Raw genomic sequence first — 20,892 nt, 5'->3', positions numbered from 1 at the left:
GCACTGCTGCAATAGCATGCCAGACAAAGATTTAGAACTATATCATTTCATTTTTAAGACGCGTAGCATTTTCAGATTGTCCCACAAGACTCAACATCCACATCGAGTGCTGACTCTCAGCATTCAGCTGTATCTGGACTAGAGAGCTTCAGCTGTATAACTAAAGCGATGCACATCTTCACTTTTTACTGTTCACATTAATTTCACATGTAGGAATCCTCACCATAGATACACTTATAGCTAAGCCAAGCTTCTCTTGCCTGAGTTTGTGCATTTAAGAAAAGCATAAGCAGCTATAGAAACACCTGCCTCCACAATAAGGAATGCCTTGATGTAGTTATTGCAGTAAAAGCCTCAGTTCTAACTCAAATACCTAAAAACATGCCTTATGTACTCAAGCAGAGCCTATGGACCCCATTAACTAGATTTTAATCACCATTTGGTACAAGCCCAAAAGAGAAAAACAAAACAAAACACAGTACTGCTTAATTAATAACTCTTTAACCAAACACAGCATTAATTTCTTTGAGGAAGATGTGAATTAAAGGACTTCAAAATACATTCAGAACAAATTTGAAAAAGAAAATGTACAATATATCAACTATTATGTCCCAAGCTTTTATTACCTCCCACACTTCTCACACAGATATAAGAGTTTAATGATAAGACATCCACATGCATACATGATTATAATTTATGGATAGCAGACCACATTCAATTCTAGTTAAAAGCATTTGGCATTCTAGCAGATTATAAAATCCCTTCTTACGCTTGAGAAAGGATACAATGATGATTTCCATAACAGACACCACACGTCATAAGGAATTATGTCTAGCATGACATCCACACTAACCAGACAGAACTATAAATTTTAATTTATACAGTCATTATTTCTTTTCAAAGTCTGCCTCCTAAGGAGAATAGAGAGACAGGGAAAATGTCAGTTCTAGACAACAAAGGGATTAATTTGTACATAAGGTGCAATAATTACAAGTATTTCAGGTTTCTATCTTTAGCAGTTGCCTTGTGCTTGTTTCAAGTATGTGCCAAACTACAGTGAAAATTTAAAATTAATTAACTGAAGAGCTCTAAATATATGCCGAAGCAAACTTTTACACAGTTTATGTGCTTTATGAATTGACTACTGCAATTTGCAAATATGCCAGTTCTTGACATACTGATAAGATGCTGAAATGACTTTAAAAACAACTTAAAATATCAGGGCATGCCATGAGTTTTAAGAGACTGGTGGTGCTTGTGGTGGGGAGAGAGAATGCAAAACACAGAGGGGAAAAAAAGATGCTATTAAAAAGACAGGAAGAGAAACACTGTAACAGTGATTGAGGACACATCCTTTTCCAATACACAAACTGCAAAAGCGCACAAGGTTTGTTGTTTTTTTTTTTTTTCTTCTTCCAGTGAAAATACTAAGAAGCCAAATGGCAAAGATACACATTTTCTATTTAGCAAGAACAAAAATTCCACAAGTAGCTACAAATTATGTGACAAATCATTAACCTGACTAGACAAGCTACATGGGACTACATTCAAAACATCTTAGTTGACTGATCTAGAAATTATTAGATTTTATTCTCTATATATTGTCCAAAATAAGTTTACCTAAACCTTCATTTCCGAGACTTTTACAAGTAGACAGTGCACCAAGGGAACAGAAAAACAATGGAGGAAGAGACAAGACTCTTACAGTCTACTATTTGTTTTCTTCATATCATTTGATGCACTTACTTAGTAAACTTACACAGTCCCAGGAGAGCCCATATTAAACATAATGTATTTTCAGTTCATGAAGCAGCACTAACATAAGTGGCAGATGCACTCAGACCAGCCACACTCAACAGTTTTCCCTGCATTTGTTCATTTTAATGCTGCAATTAAATCACTCAGTTGCACCAAGCGCTGTCACCAGGACTTTGTTTTGCGACTGCTACAGCAGCTAAATGTTGTTTGCTTGGGAAACAGTACAACTTTTGCAAGGCTTCAGAGTGTTTTAGAACTCGGGAGAGGGAAAGTAAATAGACCTCAAAAAGGGGAAAATTCATATAAATCTTCGCTAATCAGTAATTCTAACCAATACACAGCAACTGTAAGAAAAAAGTAATGACAGCAGCCATCGCAAGTTAAAAGTTTACAGAAAAATTAAAAGAGAATGTTGGGCAAGAATAGGAATGTGGCTAATGAGCACGTTTTCCATCTAAGACTATTTCAGGACAACTTTCTTAATTGCAGAAGTGTAAAATGCTGCACTTTCAATTGCATGAAGCCTTTACATAATAAGCAGTTCTCTAACCTAGATTACATGTAATTCCTGTCCAAGAACAACTGTTACAAAAACTCAGAGGCTATATAGCTTCTGTCCATCTCCCAGGCTGCTCTGACCTAAAAGCAACAAACATCACCTTGAAGACCATGTTGTACAGCAAATCCCTAATTTAACCTTTAATAGAAATGACAGCACAAACAATCCCCAAACTGAAAAACAGAAGAGGAAGTCAAGGAGGAAAGAAATGCCTGAAATCAGTAAAGACCTCTCCATAACAAAGTGAAATTATGTTTAAGCATGTTGGCAAACTCCATTCAATGATAACCAAAATATTATTCAGGTTAGTTGAAACAGCAGGCCTACCTCTAGAAGTGGCAGCATGCAGATCTTAGATTTGATTTTGGGAGCAGATGCTCCAGACGCTGTTTGAGAGAGACTTTGGAAGACCAATGCTTCTTCTGAAAATGTCAATGGAAGAACACTTTGCCTCCTCTCCCTTCTTGGTCACAGGCAAAATAATTTAAAGAAGTTGAACAAAAGTCATCTTAATAGCTTTCTGATTACAGTCATCTGATTCATTCTACCAAATGTTTGGCAACAGGAAAAGCCATGGATAATCTCAAGTAAGGTCAGACTTTGGAGCAATGGAGTCCCCTATTTATTCATATATGGGAATGTGTCTGCTTGGAGTAGTGCTCAGACTTGCCATTATTCTCATAACAGAACTGTTTGGTTGGTTTGGGTTTTTTTTAATTCCAAAAAAACTACTCCAGATTTGTTGCTGTTCATTTGTTTTCTTGAGACTAAAAAACTGGATCATTAAGGAAACATACAGGTATCTTATTTTACTGTATGGAGACACACATTTGAACCAAGTGCTTCATAGAATCATAGAATCGTTTAGGTTGGAAAAGACCTTTAAGATTATCAAGGCCAACCATAAACCTAACACTACCAAGACCACCACTACACCATGTCCCTAAGCACCTCATCCAAACGTCTTTTAAATACCTCCAGGGATGGTGACTCAACCACTTCCCTGGGCAGCCTGTTCCAATGCTTGATAACCCTTACAGTGAAGTAAAATTTCCTCATATCCAGTCTAAACCTCCCCTGGCGCAACTTGAGGCCATTTCCTCTCGTCCTATCACTTGTTACTTGGGAGAAGAGACCGACCCCCACCTCTCTACAACCTCCTTTCAGGTAGTTGTAGAGAGCAATAAGGTCTCCCCTCAGCCTCCTTTTCTCCAGGCTCAACAACCCCAGTTCCCTCAGCCGCTCCTCATAAGACTTCTGCTCTAGACCCTTCACCAGCTTCGTTGCCCTTCTCTGGACACACTCCAGCACCTCAATGTCCTTCTTGTAGTGAGGGGCCCAAAAGCGAACACAGTATTCAAGGTGCAGCCTCACCAGTGCCAAGTACAGGGGCACGATCACTTCCCTAGTCCTGCTGGCCACACTATTTCTGATACAAGCCAGGATGCCATTGGCCTTCTTGGCCACCTGGGCACACTGCTGGCTCATATTCAGGCGGCTGTCAACCAACACCCCCAGGTCCTTTTCCACAGGGCAGCTTTCCAGCCACTCTTCCCCAAGCCTGTAGTATTGCATGGGGTTGTTGTGACCCAAGTGCAGGACCCAGCACTTAGCCTTGTTAAACCTCGTACAATTGGCACGTGCACATACTAACACTGAGGGTGCCTCACCATGAACAGCAACCATTCAGTTTCTGTTCCCAGAAAGTTATCAGCTTTTGAGGACAGAATTTGTTTCCAATATCCATAATTTCAACTGAATTAAGACTCCTCAGTGAAGGTATGACTTTAGGAAGGTGGACTAGTGCCCTGAAAAGCTCTGCAGTCAGCCACATGCATGTTTGGATGAAAAACAATCTCTCTATGTCTTGGCTCTCCACGTTGTGAAACGGAAAAGCAGCACTCACTGTAGCAGGATAAGGAGTGGTTTTGCTTTCATTCCCATTGCCCAGAAGAATATCTTTGTCTAACAAGCCTACACAACCTCAACCAAGTATTAATTTCAAGAAGCCCAAAATCATTGTTCAAAACACCTGATATCTCAAATGACCTGACTTTGTAAGCATGGGCCAACTAGCTGGTTGTCTTCATTGGATTATTAGGAAGAGGAATTTTTATTTTTACTTTTTCCTCTAGGAGACTGCAGGTGATAGAGTTGCAAGCAGCTGCTTCACTTCCTCTGATGAGCTGTTTGAAATTCATGTTTGGGAACAATCCCTCCTGCCAGAATTTAGTATATATTCCACACCAGGACATACAGCTTCCTAGCAAATACTCTGGATAAAGAGAATACATGTGTTTTTAGCAGTGTACTTTTAGGTTTACAACAACTACTTTTTCTCCAAGGAGACACTTTCCAACCCAAAGGAATCTTTATTCCATTACCTAGTACAGGTGTTGTTTCTGGTTAGATACATGCAGTTTTGTACAAATCATTTTTGGGGTAGTCACTAGTTTCAGAAGCATGATGCCAAATTCTGTTGATCAGAGCTGTCATAGGCATTCCAGCTGCTGTGCCTGATTGCCACCCCCCGCAAGATCATAAACAGTTTACTAATATATCCTAGCAAGTACCCTTTAAGCAATTTGTTGTTAAACTCATTACATTTCAAAAATTGCCCATTACTATTCTATTTTCCAGCCATGTTTTTACAGCAGTTATTATATCTTAGAACCTCTGAAATTCTAAAAGAACAGTTTCCTGTATAGGTAAGTTGTCATGCACATCATCATATCTTGCTTGACCTTGCACTACAGAAACCCAATGGAGTTCCAAACATTGTACTTGGAAAATAAAATTATGTCTTCTGTTTAGTAAAACTGTTTTCTTTAGACTTTTTTTGTTCCATTTTCCACACTTCTCTGTAAGAAACAGCACTTAACACAAAAGACCTAAGTGTATTTCTGTAGTCAACTGCAAACAAGTTCTTCATAGTAGTATTTAAATATCTAGATATCAAGAAATTCTGAAATTGCATCTTAAGCTTTATCATAGAATCACAGAATGGTTTGGGTTGGAAGGGACCTTTAAAGCTCATCTCGTCCAACCCCCTGCCATGAGCAGGGACATCTCCAACTACATCAGGTTGCTCAGAGCCCCGTCCAACCTGGCCTTGAACGTTTCCAGGGATGGGGCATCTACCACCTCCCTGGGCAACCTGGGCCAGTGTTTCACCACCCGCAGCATAAAACATCTCCTCCTTATATCTAGTCTGAATCTGCCCTCCCTTAATTTAAAACCATTGCCCCTTGTCCTGTCACAACAGGCCTTGCTAAAAAGTCTGTCCCAGTCTTTCCTATAGGCCCCCTTTAAGTACTGGCAGGCTGCTATAAGGTCTCCCCGCAGCCTTCTCTTCTCCAGGCTGAACAACCCCAACTCTCTCAGCCTGTCCTCACAGCAGAGGTGCTCCAGCCCTCGGATCATTTTTGTGGCCCTCCTCTGGACCCACTCCAACAGCTCCATGTCTGTCTTATGCTGAGGGCTCCAGAGCTGGACACAGTACCCCAGGTGAGGTCTCACCAGAGAGTAGTAGAGGAGCAGAATCACTTTAAGCTCTTTCATCTGAAAGATGACATGTACTGCCTCAGGACCGAAAGTGGCTGGAGACATTCTATCACAATGTTCCCACCAGACATCAAGGTGCTCTGCATATGTTGTACCACTGACATACCTGGTCTGTAACTAGAAGGCTACACCATCTTCCATCTTCAAATGCTTCAATATTGTGATTTTACATTTGTTCTAATTGTGGTTTTCTGACTGTTTTCAACATAATTGTTTAAAAAAACCAAAACATACTCCACCTGGTATACTAGGAAAAATTAAATGCTCCTATATTTCTTCCATCACTATAAACTACAGAGCATCATCAAGAAGTGTCCCTTCTTCCCTACAAGCATTCAATACCTTTGCTAAAGCTAAAGAATTGAAAGTTTAGGCTCTGAACTCAAAAGATTTCCACTGAAGCTACTGGGATGCTGCACGAGCACATGATGTCTCTGTGCATAACCACACCCCAGAATCAGCACCATATGCAGTTTTAAAGCCATTAATACATGTCCTTTGCCACGCAGAGCAATAGGAAGGCTTTTATACCACACATCCTAGGATTTGCCATTGTCATCCATGTTTAATGGCAATCTCAGGGTCTGTTCTCTTTTGAGAAAGAACTGCATAGCTTCTGATATGTTTACACAAAAACTTCAAAAGCAGAGTATTCAGAGAGTAATGTAAGACCAGCTTATGCAGTTGGAAAAAAGACAAGCCTTCAGGCACACAACCTCTAGTTAAATTTCTGTTTAAAGAAATTACATGTTCCTTTGCCAGTCCAAAATAAGTTTCTAACCCTGATAACTATCATACAGGATTTTCCTTGAGAATACAGAGGAAAAAATAGCTAAGACTGTTCTCAGAAAATTAATCACTTCTCATATATTCTACTGGCTAATCCTTCTCCCCACTTTTTTTGAATTTCACTTCACAAAGCAATGTATTCAGGTGGATATTACATGACTGGTACAGTAAGAACCAGTTGTGAAAGAGCTATTTCTTGCCTGCAAAGTCCCAGTTCATTTAAGCCCTAATTCAGATCTGTTGAAAACTAGCTTGTTCTAAAGGCTCAATAGAATTTATAAATCCACCTTTTCCCAGGTGTTCAAACCTAGCTAGATGACAGACATCACAGGGTTTCTAACAGCTAAATTTCTCTAATGTACAACTAGGGCTTACGTACTGACAATACACTGAGTGGCAGAGTAGAACAAATTCAGTTACTTAGAGCAGTTGAGGGTCCTGGCAGTCCCCCAGGCAGCCTCTCCTGAGCCTCAGCAACAGGAGGAAGGATAGGCACACATGTCTGCATTTTGCAGGAGGAGTAGTTTTAACAGGATTGTAAGAGGATAACTTCTCCATTTAATAAAAAGGCAAGACTTCAGTTTACCACTCCCCAAGTCTCTAAAAGAAGAGAAAGGAGGAAAAGAAAACAAAAATCCCAACGAAAATGAAAAGCAAACCCCTGCGTAAGCCGTGCCTGCTGCCCCTTCCTAAAACCCTTCAGCCAGAGGACTAGCTGTGAGCATCCACCAAGACATCTCACTTGTGTAGACACTGCCTGCTACAGACAGAAGTGACACAGGATGGTGATTACAGGTCTCATGGTGGAAAGAAAGATCTGATGCAGAACTCTTGATGTCAGAAGAACTGATGATGTCCTCTTGACAGCCCTGTGCATCCCATTATAATCACCATGTGTTCTAGGAATGGAGTTTCTTATTAATGCCTCCACATTTTAGGTATACTCTTCACAAGATGTGAAGTGCAAAATAAATCCGGGAAGCCAACCTTAAGTACCTTATTGAAGCCTTTTTATTAAGTGCCAGCTGAAGCCGACCTGAGAAAGTCTACTGATATGTCTTTCACCCTCAAGCACCCTAAAGACTTGTACATTGCCTCAGACACATGTTAAAACTTGAAGTCCTACAACAAGTGTTTAATACAGAAGACTCATGTATGTGCATGGCAGAAATAAATGGACTTAAATAAATGGATTTAAGAAATAAATGATTAAGAAATAAATGGATTTTTGAATGTTAGCTGCAGCATAAAATCATCTCAATGTGAAGGTTGTGTGTGAACTAAGACCAATGGGAAAATAAAAATCTTCAATTCAGTCAGACTGAGACTACAGGTCTGTATATTTATCAGCTACAGACTCTCATAATGCTGAACAAAAATCCAAAATATTAGCACGAATGCTAAGAAATTTAGTCTTTTAACATTTATTAGGAATTATTCCAAAGTTATAGTCATTCTGAAATTTTTCATTTAGACAGAAAACCTTGTCCTGTTCCTGACCACAATTCTCTTATGAAACCTAGTTTCTGAATTTATCACCTACAGTATTCAGCACAAGAGTGACAAGGTCAACTCTGTCATTATTAATATCCAAAACAGGAAGTGAAGGCTTGGATCTTGGCCAAGGAAAATCTGTCCATTGAATTGCAGCAGTTCCCCCAATAAGAGTCTACTTCAAACCTCACAAAATGCTCCCAAATGCGTGGGAAAGAGGACAATGCTTGGCACGAAGGAAGAAATACCATCCAGTGACCGATCTAGAAAGGACAAACATGAAAGCATTTGCTTAACATGCTAAATAAAAATAACGTGCAAGAGCTTGTCAGACCAACATGCTCTTCATTTTGCATGAGCAAGCCCCCTAATGATACTCCAACAAAGGAATTCTGTTTACCATTAACTTCTTTGGATATACATTCACATCAGGAATGTTTTTATGTCCACAACAGCAATTTACATATAGGCAAGAGTTTTCATGTCATCCAGCCAAATCATAGCTGAGTTGGAGATATCAGAGAGTCATCGTCCTCCCTACATCTACTCTGCCTTCCCAGCTCCACACCATTCCCACTTCTTCTATCTTACAGGACAGAAACAGAAGATGGAAAGGACCAGAGGATAGTATGGGGAACTTGTGCAATAAGAGATTTGCTTCTGTGCCTTCCTCTCCAGCCTCTCATCTATCTAGTCTTTCCTTTATGTTCCATGGTGAAAGAGATACAGCTATAAGTTTATAATGCTTAGTTTTATTAAACTCAAATATTTGTTGATGAAAGATTGAATGAATAAAGCTGTATTCCAGCTATGGTGCTAGTAACAGAATTTATATTTCAGGATCCAAATACTGTTCCTAGTAAAATGATCACAGAAATCCTCCTTTGGGCGCCAACTTCAAAGTCTTTAAGCCCTCTCCTAAGGTTAAATTCTTGGAAGTTGTGCCATCTGAAGATGGTTTGGGTAGCACATGTACAGTATTATGCTTCACATCCTTTGATCCAACACATCCCTGTGTTATTCCAACTGCAGTAACCGGTCTAATGAAAAATATTGCCTCTCTCTACAAACCTCCCCTTCCTGGATCATCATGACTACACCACCAGGACAACTTCAAAGCTATTCTTATAAGACTCAAAGACCTTCTCTTGTGGAAAGCTTCGGGAATGCCACCATATTAACACTGTCATCAGCAAAGCATCCTTAGCACAGCAGACACCAGCAAAATGCCATTTCTTCCCACTCGCTCCAGCCCTTCACCCACAGTAAGCTGGGGGGAGTAGAACGATCAGGGTGAAGCTTTGTCATTAAGCCTGTCCTAACGTGGCTGTGCCCTCCCAGCCAGCAGCCCAGCGTGCACAAAAGCAGCACAACACTCATGCCTGAGCCATGTCCCCCCACCTGTGACAGCTACAGCCATCAACCAGACATTGACTGACATAGCTTGGCAGCAGCACGACTCTAGACTTGGTGCAAATTTGAAATCCAAATAAAAATCAAATTACTGAGAAGCAAGCAAAAATTCACACTTTCCCATAAGGATAATAATTGAATTTCCATGTAATACAGAAATTTATTTTTCAATAATGGAAATCCATTCTTTTCACCAGGATGTCTATTCCTAGGTGCCACATTCTTTTCTTGTTAATAGTATTTTTCTTTCCCTAAAGTGAGTCACTCTGGAAAATGCCACTCACTTGAAAGAGAAAAATTGACAAACAAACCCAACTGTCATGAAAATTAATGTTCACTGCTATATACTACAACTACCACATACCGATAACTTCAATCAGAAAAGAAAAGTTACAAATTACTCAACAATAGTAACTGGCTTCAGGACAAGGAAATAAAATTTAAATCTGCAACTACTAAAATAGTTTCTACTAATACATACACTGCTAAGCACATGATCTGTTTGGCTTTGCTCTAATTTGGCTGGGAAGTCTTTTGCAGAAAGAAGGAAAATGTTTTTGATGGCTTGTTCAAAAGGAAAAATAGCCATTTATCAGGTTATGTAAAAATCTCATACTTGTGTTGGAAACTACAGTTTGGCAGAACACATTTAATTATCATTGGCTCTTCTAGAACATAAAGTAAAAAATAACTATGTTATAATCGCATTAAGGGTTTGTCTTTGTTGGTTTAAGACAAAGATTTTAGTCAAAGGTCTCATTAAATCTTAGATCATTACTTGCAGAGCTTAGCTCCTCCATGGGTCTACAAAAACAAGGAAGTACAGCTATAATCCTTAAAAATAAAAGAAAGATTGAAAGACTTCCATGCTTTTTATATGGTCAAACATAAAGAGGAACATTTTCCCTCTCAAACAAAAATTGTTCATTAGAAACTATAGCTGTTGGAATGAAATTATTTGTGAAATCAACCCTCAGAGTCAAACATTTCAGTCCATATAGGCAATATTGTAAATATGTGCTCTTAAGTACATTCCCAGCAAGGCTCAAGAGAAAACACACTGTGAGCCACAGCCAGATGGAGCATGGCTCCAGCAAGGTTGTACTACCTCAAAATTACAGAATTCATTACAGCCAAGATTTTCATAGCATGTCCACTTATCCTCCAAAATATTTGTCTCACACTATGCAAATTCATTGTACTCTCTGCATACTGACCACAATTAGAAAAATGCACTACACAACTGAATTAAACACAATGTTGCATACAAAAATAAAAATTACGGTTTTATGATCCGAGTCAAGGCTGAAAGTTTCTGCATGAATCTGCAAGACTGCAATCTTGAACTACAGATGTCCTAATACACACAAGTATTTTCATTACAGATTAATCAGATTCAAGTGTTCATCTGATTTTGAGTTTTGGCACCAGTGAAAGTTTTGCTTTTGTAATACACTTAGGTTTTGCTTTATTTTCCTTAGGTCCCCTGCAAAACCTACCACAGTCATCATATCCTAAAAGCCCAGTATTCCTTTGCACCAAGTATATTCAACAGCCAGAATGACATCTTTTCACCTTCATTAATGACTTTCTTAACAAGTTAATTATCCACCTCCTTCTGGACAGGTACTAAGAGTTGGCAAGACAGCTAGCACTTTCTGCAAGGAACATTCTTGTCTCAAATATCAGTATTAAATAAGAGTTCATCTGCAAGCTCTTTATGTAAACTATTTTTTATATTTAAACGTTGCAGTTGAGAACTGCGCATGGAAACTGACACCACAGATTAAGGCTATATCCATACCAAATTAATATACTAAATCTAATCTGTTATGTAAATTAAAATGTCTACTGCTAATTGGAAAACCATAAGCTCTGCCATATCGGCAAGACATATACTTACTAAGTCTGCAGCTTTAATTTAAGGCTTTAATGCAATTAACAGGTAAGCAAACTCACTGCTCCTTTTGTCCACTGAAGTGACAGAGACTGCCTCCCTCATTTCCCAGCCATGTATGATTACATTCCTAACTGTGAAAATGTACTCTTTAGGTTTTTATTTTTAAATTCCACTCCCTTTCCAAGGAAAAGGCTGTTCTAATTTATTTTAAGATTTGAAGTAATTTCTCCTCTCCCCGACAAAATTATTGGTACAGCAAATAAAACAGTTTCAGAACTTGAATTACTTTGATCATGGCACAGTAATTCCACAACTGACTTGTGCTGCTCCTCTCAGTAGTTCATTCTACGCCCAACATAATACATATCATATGAATAAACTTCTCATCTTTCACCTTGTACATGTTAAAAAACCTACCTGAATTCAGGAGTTATTTGAGGAAGGGGTTAAAATACAGATTTTCATTGCAGATGCACTAAGAAAAAATCCATCGTCACTTATTTTGGGGAAGAAGCAGGAAGCTAAAGGTGAAAGGCAACAGGAAACTAAACAGAAAACACACAGACACTTTCAGCTTCCCCACGTGTCACCTAAAATGCATAAATAATAAAATAAATTAAAATAAAAAAATAAAGAGCAAATACAAAATAACATGGCAACTTTAAAGTCCACAGCATAGCCTTTGCATTTCTTCAGTCTTTACAGACATGGCCAAAGCAAATCCCCTGCTATGCTGAACTGGGGCAATTGTTTATCTGAATGACTTGACGCCCAAACGCTCCCACCCCAGAAGGTGGTACAGGAGAATCTCGCAGGAGGATGAAGGGAAAACAGTTAACATGTAATTTAATAACAAATGCAGCTTTGGATGGAATTAATCCATTAGCAGACCTGAAAACCAAATTTTGACACAGAGCAATTAAAAAAAATATAAGAAATTGTTGTGCTTTATCAGCGTTCCTCACCCTGACCTGCAATGCAGCTCAGTTTCTCCTGTCCCTTCACTTTCCAATCCCTCCAAGGGACCTGCCAGTGATCAGGCACCAGGTGTAAAACCATTCATAAAATGGTATCAGTGCATCTGAAACCAAGCAGACCATCCTTTTTCCTGAACAACTGAGCCATTTTCATCAGAAAATGTGCAGCAGCAGATCACATCCCGAGTGGTACACTGCAGATATTTTCAAAATTATGAAGGATAACTGCCTCATGGAGTTATAAGTCACAGGAATTACTTTAATATCCCATATTAGTGAAGAAAACCCACCCTTTCGGTCACATATTAACTCTACATACTCTGTATCTATGATCCAGAGGATGACCATCAAAAAATTTAAGTTCTGTTAATACTTTATGAGAAGTACTGTGGCCTACTGGAAGAAGATGCTGAACCTGAAGATTTTAATTCCCAGATTTTGGTCCGTTTCTTAGATGGCATGGTCAACCCTCTTCATCATTTGCAATATGTTCAAAAATGAAGTGGAAATAATAGTGTTTACAATCTTCTTAAAGCATTTTCACATTTATTGCTAAAATAAATCCTATGTAGGAGATGAATATGCTTGTTGACACTGGATTGTAAAGTGAAGAGGTATGGATTTCTTACCATCCCCTAGTTGAAATTTGTAGGACTAAGAAAAGCCCAAGTATAACACTTTTTAAAAAAACAAACTGATTATTGAAGTTTTATAATTATAAATATTGTATTTATCTCAATTTCTGTAATTCTCTAGAGCTAAGAAGAGTTTGGAAAGCATGAAATCCCTCCTTTTCACCCATATAAAATTCCTTTCTCCTAGCCCTAGTCCTTGCAAGATATCAAGTTTTAAAACTTTTGTTGTTACAATACATCAACTTGATTCTTGGTTTCTTTTAACAAGCAATTTCCCCTGAAGAATTAAAGAAAAATAATTTTTGAGCCAATAGGTGGTTTTTGTTGTTTTTTTTCTAATAATGGGTTATTTGAAGCTGCTCAGGTTTTGGAATATCAGGATAAATGTCAGGGAGATAAATCACCAACACACCTCGTGAAACTTGCTGCAGCACTCTCAGTAAACAAGCTGGAACATATGGTTATAATTATGTTTTGTATGACTGCAGAAATCAGAAGCTCTAGTCACGAACCACAGCCTCGCTATGCTATGTATTGTACATACTCAATGATGGTCTCCCTACCCTAAACAGCTTATGATCTACATATAGAGCAAGAGACAAGATGGATTAGCACAGAGAGAGGCTGGAGAAGAGGCAGTATTAGTCAGCACAGTAGCAGTGCTCTCACCACACCACAAGCCTAGAGAGTGCCAGGTAGCTATCACAGAAAAGAGGCTTTACTTAAGACTTAAAAACCATATAAGCATTGAGAATGTTTAGTATGAAATCTTTTGTCACTGCTGGAAGGGTGGAGTGGTGGCAGCCAAGGGTCCTCAGGAGCACCTACCTCTCAGAAGGAAGGAAAATTCCCTACCATTTGCTCCCTGAAAATGTGTAAGTCTCACCAGAGTCAATGGAAGACTTCCAAGAACTATCAATCCCAGGACCTTACAGTATGAATTGCTCTTCTGGGAAAGGATGCTTCGCTATCATTGCCATCAGCGCCTATGAAAAGATCGGGGTTCCCAGAGCAAAAGTCTGTGCTACCTGTCCAGCTAGTTCTAAATCACTGGTGGTTTACTATCGAAAATACATTGATGAAGCTTACAAGAAAGATCAATAATTTCTTAAATAATTATACTATGACTCTTCTGTTTCAAGAAAGCCCCAAGAGTTTAGTGGACCTGGGGCCTAGGCATGCTACCAGAAGTGCTACTGCTGTATAACTGTTCTATACTCTCGCATCATTCAAAACCACAAAGATAAATCAGATTTCAAGAAAAACAAAAAACACAACACAGTGTATGTCAAAGGAAGTGTGTAAGAGCTTGATAGTGAATATATCTCTGGCCTGCAGATTTATGCCAGAGGCATTGTTTTTCTGTACTACTGTGATTAAGACAGAAGGATGAGTTTTATCTCATGAAAAAAGGCAATGAAGACTCTCAAAGGGGACATTCAGGCACTGCTTTGACAGTAGTTCAACCTAAATTCAAACCAGCTCCTATAGTCCTCACAGCACCAAAGCACAGATTTCGGTCAGGATGAAGCTGCTCTAGAACCCAGCTTGCCAGGCAGCTTTTGCAGACAGAGCCTGCCATGGCTACGCTACTCTTAATACTCAACTGCTTCGTCGCAAAGAACGTGTGCTTGAACTGCAGCCACATGTTTTGCTCCAGTTCAGACACATCTTTAAAGAGACTAAGAGAAAGTTTAAAGATCCGGACACTACCTAAATCTTCACATCCTGTCAGGTCAAAACGCCATGATTACAGTGACAAGAAGATGCTGCTGTTATGGACTGTAAGCAAGAAGGAAGATGAACAGAGAAAAATGGGAAAAAAAGAGTCTCAGATCTACATTTTCATTATGGTGAGCATGAACAGGCAATTAAACATTGACTAGGCACCAGGGAGATAGACAAGGTTGTAGTTACATAGCAGATCATACACCAGATCTGTGACACATCATGAAAAGGTTCTGGAAGGTAGAAACAACCAGCCTGAAATATTTGTAAGCAGAAAAAAAGCCTTTTTGTAAGAAAATGTAAGAAATACCAGACACATCAAAGTAGCTTTTTTGCGTGTCTCTACTTTGACAAGTTTTAATTTAGATATTATAATCAGACTACATAGTAACCTTTTTCACCTTCAATTTTAACATAAAATGTTAAAATATTAAGAAATAGTTTTCTTGTAAAGTCAAAGATAACCATGCAAGTGGTCCTATTAACCAGAATGTAGCACCAAAAAAAAAAAAACAGGAATAAGCTATAGTATATATGTCACAGATGTACAACACCAGTCATCAGATGCCTTCAAGTATACTAATGCTGAATGACATAATGCAGAGTAAAGTATATACTTACATGATAGAAAGTCATTAACACTCAGGAATGTTTGTCTAGTTCCAACCAAAGAGTACAAACATGAGAAAACGAGTCATTATTGACCACTATACACTGAATTCTGCAATTTGTATTAATGCTACAACAGTACATTTGTGGGCCAGATTAGTTATGATGATTGCTTAGGTGATTAATGAAGATGAATCCAGCTACTGCCTTTTCATTAGTTTCTTGCAGGTACAACATTGTACCCATTACATCTATCATCATATAAACAGCACAAACTAAGTCAATTAGATCCTACTGTCACAATAACTCCTAAGTACTGCAAGATGCATTAAAGTGGGGTTTTTTTTTTTGGTTGGTTGGTTTTTCTTTTTTAATAGCAAAGTATAAACTGGATCAACTATTTCAAATGAAACCATTTAAATTGACTTATTTTTCAACTGTCTTGAGTAGAACTAGCATTTTCCTGTCATAGCATATCATCTGTTTAGTAGTTCCTCACTGTAACATGATTTTTATTTTGCAAGAAATAAAATGACTAATTAAAAAATGTTGCTTGCCCACAAAAAGTTCTCTCAACTTGGTTAACTGTGGACCATGAACTGGCAAATGCTAATAATACTCAAAAAAAGAGGAGAGGATTTAAAACCAACAAAAGATATTTTTGGAGGTAAGTTGGTTCAATGTACCTTGTGAAATCAAGAAAAGTTAACTTCTAATTTCTAATATGAGGCCTAATCTCTACTGCCGTGCATATTGATGTCATTTATGCCTTCATAACACATCAACAACATACCATCAGATCTAGCAGCACTTTACAATTATTTTGCACACCTACAAAAAGATTGCAAAGACAAAAGCAAAGTTGACTCAGTGTAGAAGAATATCCTTTATGAAGTTACAAAACTAAAATATCATTATTTCCCCCCCTCATTCCAAACCCACAATTGTTTATTTAACTACTGGAGGATAACATAATTGGCAATACAATTCTAATCAAGGTATTTTATATACAGGATGGAGAAAGGTACTTGCACACAGATAACTTGCACACAGTCAGAGGCCAAACCAAGGAGAAGTAATTGGTGTGAGGATGTTGGCTGTATGGTTTCAGGGTTAAGGAGGCTCGTGAGAGGAAAAAAAACACAGGCTACAAAGGATGAGAAGGAGGAGAAGGTTAACTGTGGGAAAGGGTAAACTTCTGCTCATATGGTGTATAATTATCACTCCTGCTGAATCACAAGGAAGGAAAGGGGGGGTGGACTTAAAATACAGTGCTTGTAAGAGTTTGTTGATCTACTGTTGCTGTGCCAGTGACTACAAAATATGCATAACATAATACATGGTAATGTAGATGACTGGTATAAAGTTAAATCATTTCAAATTAACAAGTACAGTAATTATCTTAGGCCTCGAAATTTCATATGAAAAATAAATTATTTTTTAAACCAGGCTCCTATCTCCTTTCATTCCAAACAGATTATATTTAGACTATTTCAGTAAACTTATTCCAAGCATTACATGGTACTTAAAAGACAGTGAGCAACATAAAAGTGAATTTTCAATTCTACCATTCTTCTTTCAATTCTCATCCTGTAAAGATACACAAAATGCACAAAAATAACACGATACAGAAATCATGTCTAAGTTTTCCACATCTGCTCAAAACTTGCTTCTGTTCCATAACAGACTATCAATTTGTGTTGCTGTCTTCTAATCTGTATCGCACTCTACCCATGCACCTGATGCTATATAAAACAAAGAACTGCAGAGGGTTAATTCAGAGATATTACAGATAGGCAAATAAGCCATTTACTCTACCAATCCTATTGTGTCCAAGTTTCATCTATAGTCCAACAACGTATACAGGCAAATAATCAGACACAAAAAATATTAACCAACTGTTTGGGCACAAACAGAAAAAAAAATTTCTATTTTCTAACAGGATATGGTACTTATTTTTTCCCCTTTCCCAGGCAGGTCATTAGAAAGCTCTTTATAAAGGTTCTTTTACTTAAAGCTTTAAATGAAGGTACTTAATTCACTGGGAGAAGAGATGGCACTTCAGGTACTCATGAAAGAAGCAACAAAATAAGTGTAGGAGTATGCCAAGGGAGGAGTTAAGAGAATGGTTCAAAAGGAGTGAAGGGGTGGAAGTGTAGGAAAAGACAAGAACAGACGTAGGCTGAAACCTTAAGAGTTTGCATTAAGAAATGCAAACTTGATATACAAGTAGTAAAAAGTCATGGGGGGATATGATATCAGAGGAGCTACAGAGGAAGGCAGGAGTGGTGGCAATTTGGATAGACTTTACAAGTCAGTCAAGTAACCAGAAGAGGAAAAAAGCTATTTTGCCTGTGGCAGCACTAAGGCAGAAAGATACTCAAGCATGACTAGAAAGATTAGAACCAAGAATAACACCACCATCAGGTAAGTAGAGGTATCAAAATACACCGTGAGAACTGCTCTCCAGTCACAAGCAAAAGTACAAACCACATACTGAAAACTGCTTCAGAAAAACATTTTAAGAGTAATTTTCTCTAGCAATTGAAAAGAAGGAAGAGAATGTACCTGTTGGAACTCTTGAATAAAGACATTGTAGGGAACAATTTAATTAATTTCTTCTCTGTTTAAATAAACTGCAAACCAAGCAACTGTTTTCTGACGCATTTACATTACGGGCACAACCCAAACATGGCAGTGGTCTACCCTTGAGCATGTAAACTGGAAACCAGAAAGGAGATGCGTGTTCCAGCAGCACACTGAGCTGTGTGTAACCTCATCTGACACAGAAGCAGTGATGTGTTTAGGCTATGCTGCACCAAGTGAGAGACGTGCTCTTCTGCTGCCTCCATGAGGAGATCCACACGCACTGTCACAGGCTGTGTCACAGACACTGTCACAGGCTGGCAGACCACTTGCGGCCTGAACTTTAATATCCCCTCGGGACATTGCCAGTGAATGGATTTCACAAAAGAGCAAAATAAATAGTATCAGTTTTAACAGCAACTGACTTGCAAAGTGTTATTTAGCTTATTGGGAAAAATAAAATAACATATACCATTACTGTTAGCAATATATTGTATTTTATTCTTATTATATGGAAAAGAAAAACCTTTAGGAAGAATTTTTATATGTAATACACACACCAATAAAACACATCTGGTGTGGGGAAGAGAGCAACCACCAACCAAAACACAGTATATAGTATAACAAACATGAGAAACCTTTTTCTTAACAGAAAATGGCATCAAGTCTTTCATATTCTTCAGGTGATCTCTCTCTATAGCAAACAGTCCATCCACGAAAGGTCAGAATCTAGTCATACTATTCAGGAAAAAACATACTATTCAGGAAAAAACTAGTGGGAAAGGCATACACTACAACATGTTACAAAATTCAAAAGGTGCTTAGGGACATGGTGTAGTGATGGACTTGGCAGTGTTAGGTTAACAGTTGGACTTGATGATCTTGAAGGTCTTTTCCAACCTAAACCATTCTCTGATTCTATGAAAAATTCCTATCTAGGCCACTCCCTTATATCACAGAATCCTTGAGACTGCAAGGGACCTCTTCAGACCACTCAGTCCAACCTTCTGCTGAAGCAGAGCCACAGAGCAGGTCACCGTATCCACTGAGTAATCATAAAGAATAAAATATGCACATAAAAGTATTTCTTACAACATTTTAACTAACTTGAAGCATTATCAAATGGGACGCTACTTGCTTTATTATTTTTTTTTTTTTAAAAAGTATCAACAAAAGCAAAAAAATGGACTAACTGCTACTTTTACCATGTGCTGTCCCTGCAGGGAAGGTATCCCTGCAGCATCTGTGGATATAATTGCCTCAGATTCTAACACATCTTGAGAGGGACCCCCTATGATTACAATCCAAGCAGGCCCGTGGACAGCTTTTCTATACTGAGCATGCACACTGGTATCACTTGTTGAAAAAGAAGTGAGCTACAGGTGTGTTTGTAAGGGAGGTCACATAGAAGGCAATACTTCATAAGGTTTGAAGTATAGTTTATAGAAAATAAAACTCACTTGCCACGCCAGATGCAATTCCATAAAGCAGTCCTCCTCCATCTGTTTGCTGCTGAAAGACATGGGTCCCTGGAGGAGGGCTTCTTTCTTGTCTAATGAAATTATATAGTAAAGTTTTCACAAGTCTGCTGGTATATGGGAGACTGAAAAGAAAAAGAAAACAGCTTTAGTTGACTCACAACTTGAAAAATTTGGCCCAACAAAGCCCAGGCAGGATGCAAAGGCTGGTGTTTGGCATTAAACACAGACAGTAACTCTCCCAGCCTTGAGCAGACTGGAAAGGGAAAGAATGCCAAGGTCTTGCCCATGCAAAGCTGCACTGACTTCAGCAGGGCTCTGCAGGAGCACCTTCAACAGCAGGATCATGGAAACTATTTTTTGTTTTCTTTTTTCAATACAACTTTTAAATCAATTATTTAATTTGTGGAATCATTGTATTCTTTTACCTCAAAGACACAACTGGAAAAATATTTATGCAAGGGAAAGAAATATTATATTTGTTTAGTTTTCGCTCTATGCTTTGGTTACATAGAACAGGTAACAACAGTATCTCTCCAACCCCCCAGTATTTTTGTCTGTGCATGTGGCTGGGGCCAATTTGCAAAGACCAATGAACCATCTGACCTCACATCAATGATTCTGACAAATGCACATAAAATTTGTTGGATTTAAATAAAAGGTTATAGTATTTCCAAAACAGAGAGGGATTTCCACAGAAACAAACGGGTCCCATTCCCATATGATTCGGAGGTGAACAGACCAGGGCTGTGTTACGATGAACTCCAGTTCCCTCTAACCAGTACCCCTGAACTCTTCACATTGCCCTAGATTCCCAGCCACCAAATTCCCATCCCTCTCTCCAGAGGTCAGTTACCTGCTACTCCCAACTCAGATCTCTGACACCACATACTGCCTTTTCTCCCAAACATTCCCCATTTTGCCCCAAACCCTCACTTCCTTCGGTCCAGAGACTGAAGTACCACCAAACCCCAGAAATACTGAGGCTCTGCCTCTGCTGCAGTTTCAGGCCAAAGTCTGCCCTGTGCTCCCTCCACCTGCAGCCAAGCTGAGCCTCCCTCCTTTCCCGGCATGCTGCCCCGGAGCAGTACCTCTCTTACATCTAGCAGAAATTTCAGAAAACCAGACAATAGATACACTTCCCAAAAATCTGCCCGCATGGAATTTAAAGTCAAAAGATGATGAATGGTAGCCTGACCAAAATGCGTAAAAGCCACCATGACAAAGCATTTAAACAAAACAACCGACTCGCCAGAACAAGTGATACTACTCATATGACTGAGTTTACCACCTGCTAAGTATTTCCACTACTGCAGCTTAAAACTCAAGGTAGCACATATGTGCAATCTTTCAAGGGGCTGCCATTTATTTGTATTGCAAGAAGGCTCATTAGCATTTCTAA

At 38.7% G+C, this 20,892-nt stretch overlaps 1 protein-coding gene across 5 annotated transcripts in view; it reads right to left on the bottom strand.

The window, feature by feature from the left end:
- DYM (dymeclin) overlaps positions 1-20,892 on the bottom strand; it is a 279,208-nt gene that overhangs the window by 203,184 nt on the left and 55,132 nt on the right. For all 5 annotated transcript variants that reach the window (XM_072858890.1, XM_072858886.1, XM_072858891.1 and 2 more), the window contains one exon: positions 19,473-19,615. In XM_072858890.1, the coding sequence (XP_072714991.1) occupies positions 19,473-19,615 (143 nt within the window). The remainder of the gene's footprint in view (positions 1-19,472; positions 19,616-20,892) is intronic.

The sequence above is a fragment of the Ciconia boyciana genome, chromosome 4, assembly GCF_034638445.1.
Source record: "Ciconia boyciana chromosome 4, ASM3463844v1, whole genome shotgun sequence".
NCBI classification, from domain to species: Eukaryota; Metazoa; Chordata; class Aves; order Ciconiiformes; family Ciconiidae; genus Ciconia; species Ciconia boyciana.
Note: the sequence above shows the minus strand (reverse complement) of the source record. Positions and strands in the feature narration are given on the sequence as shown.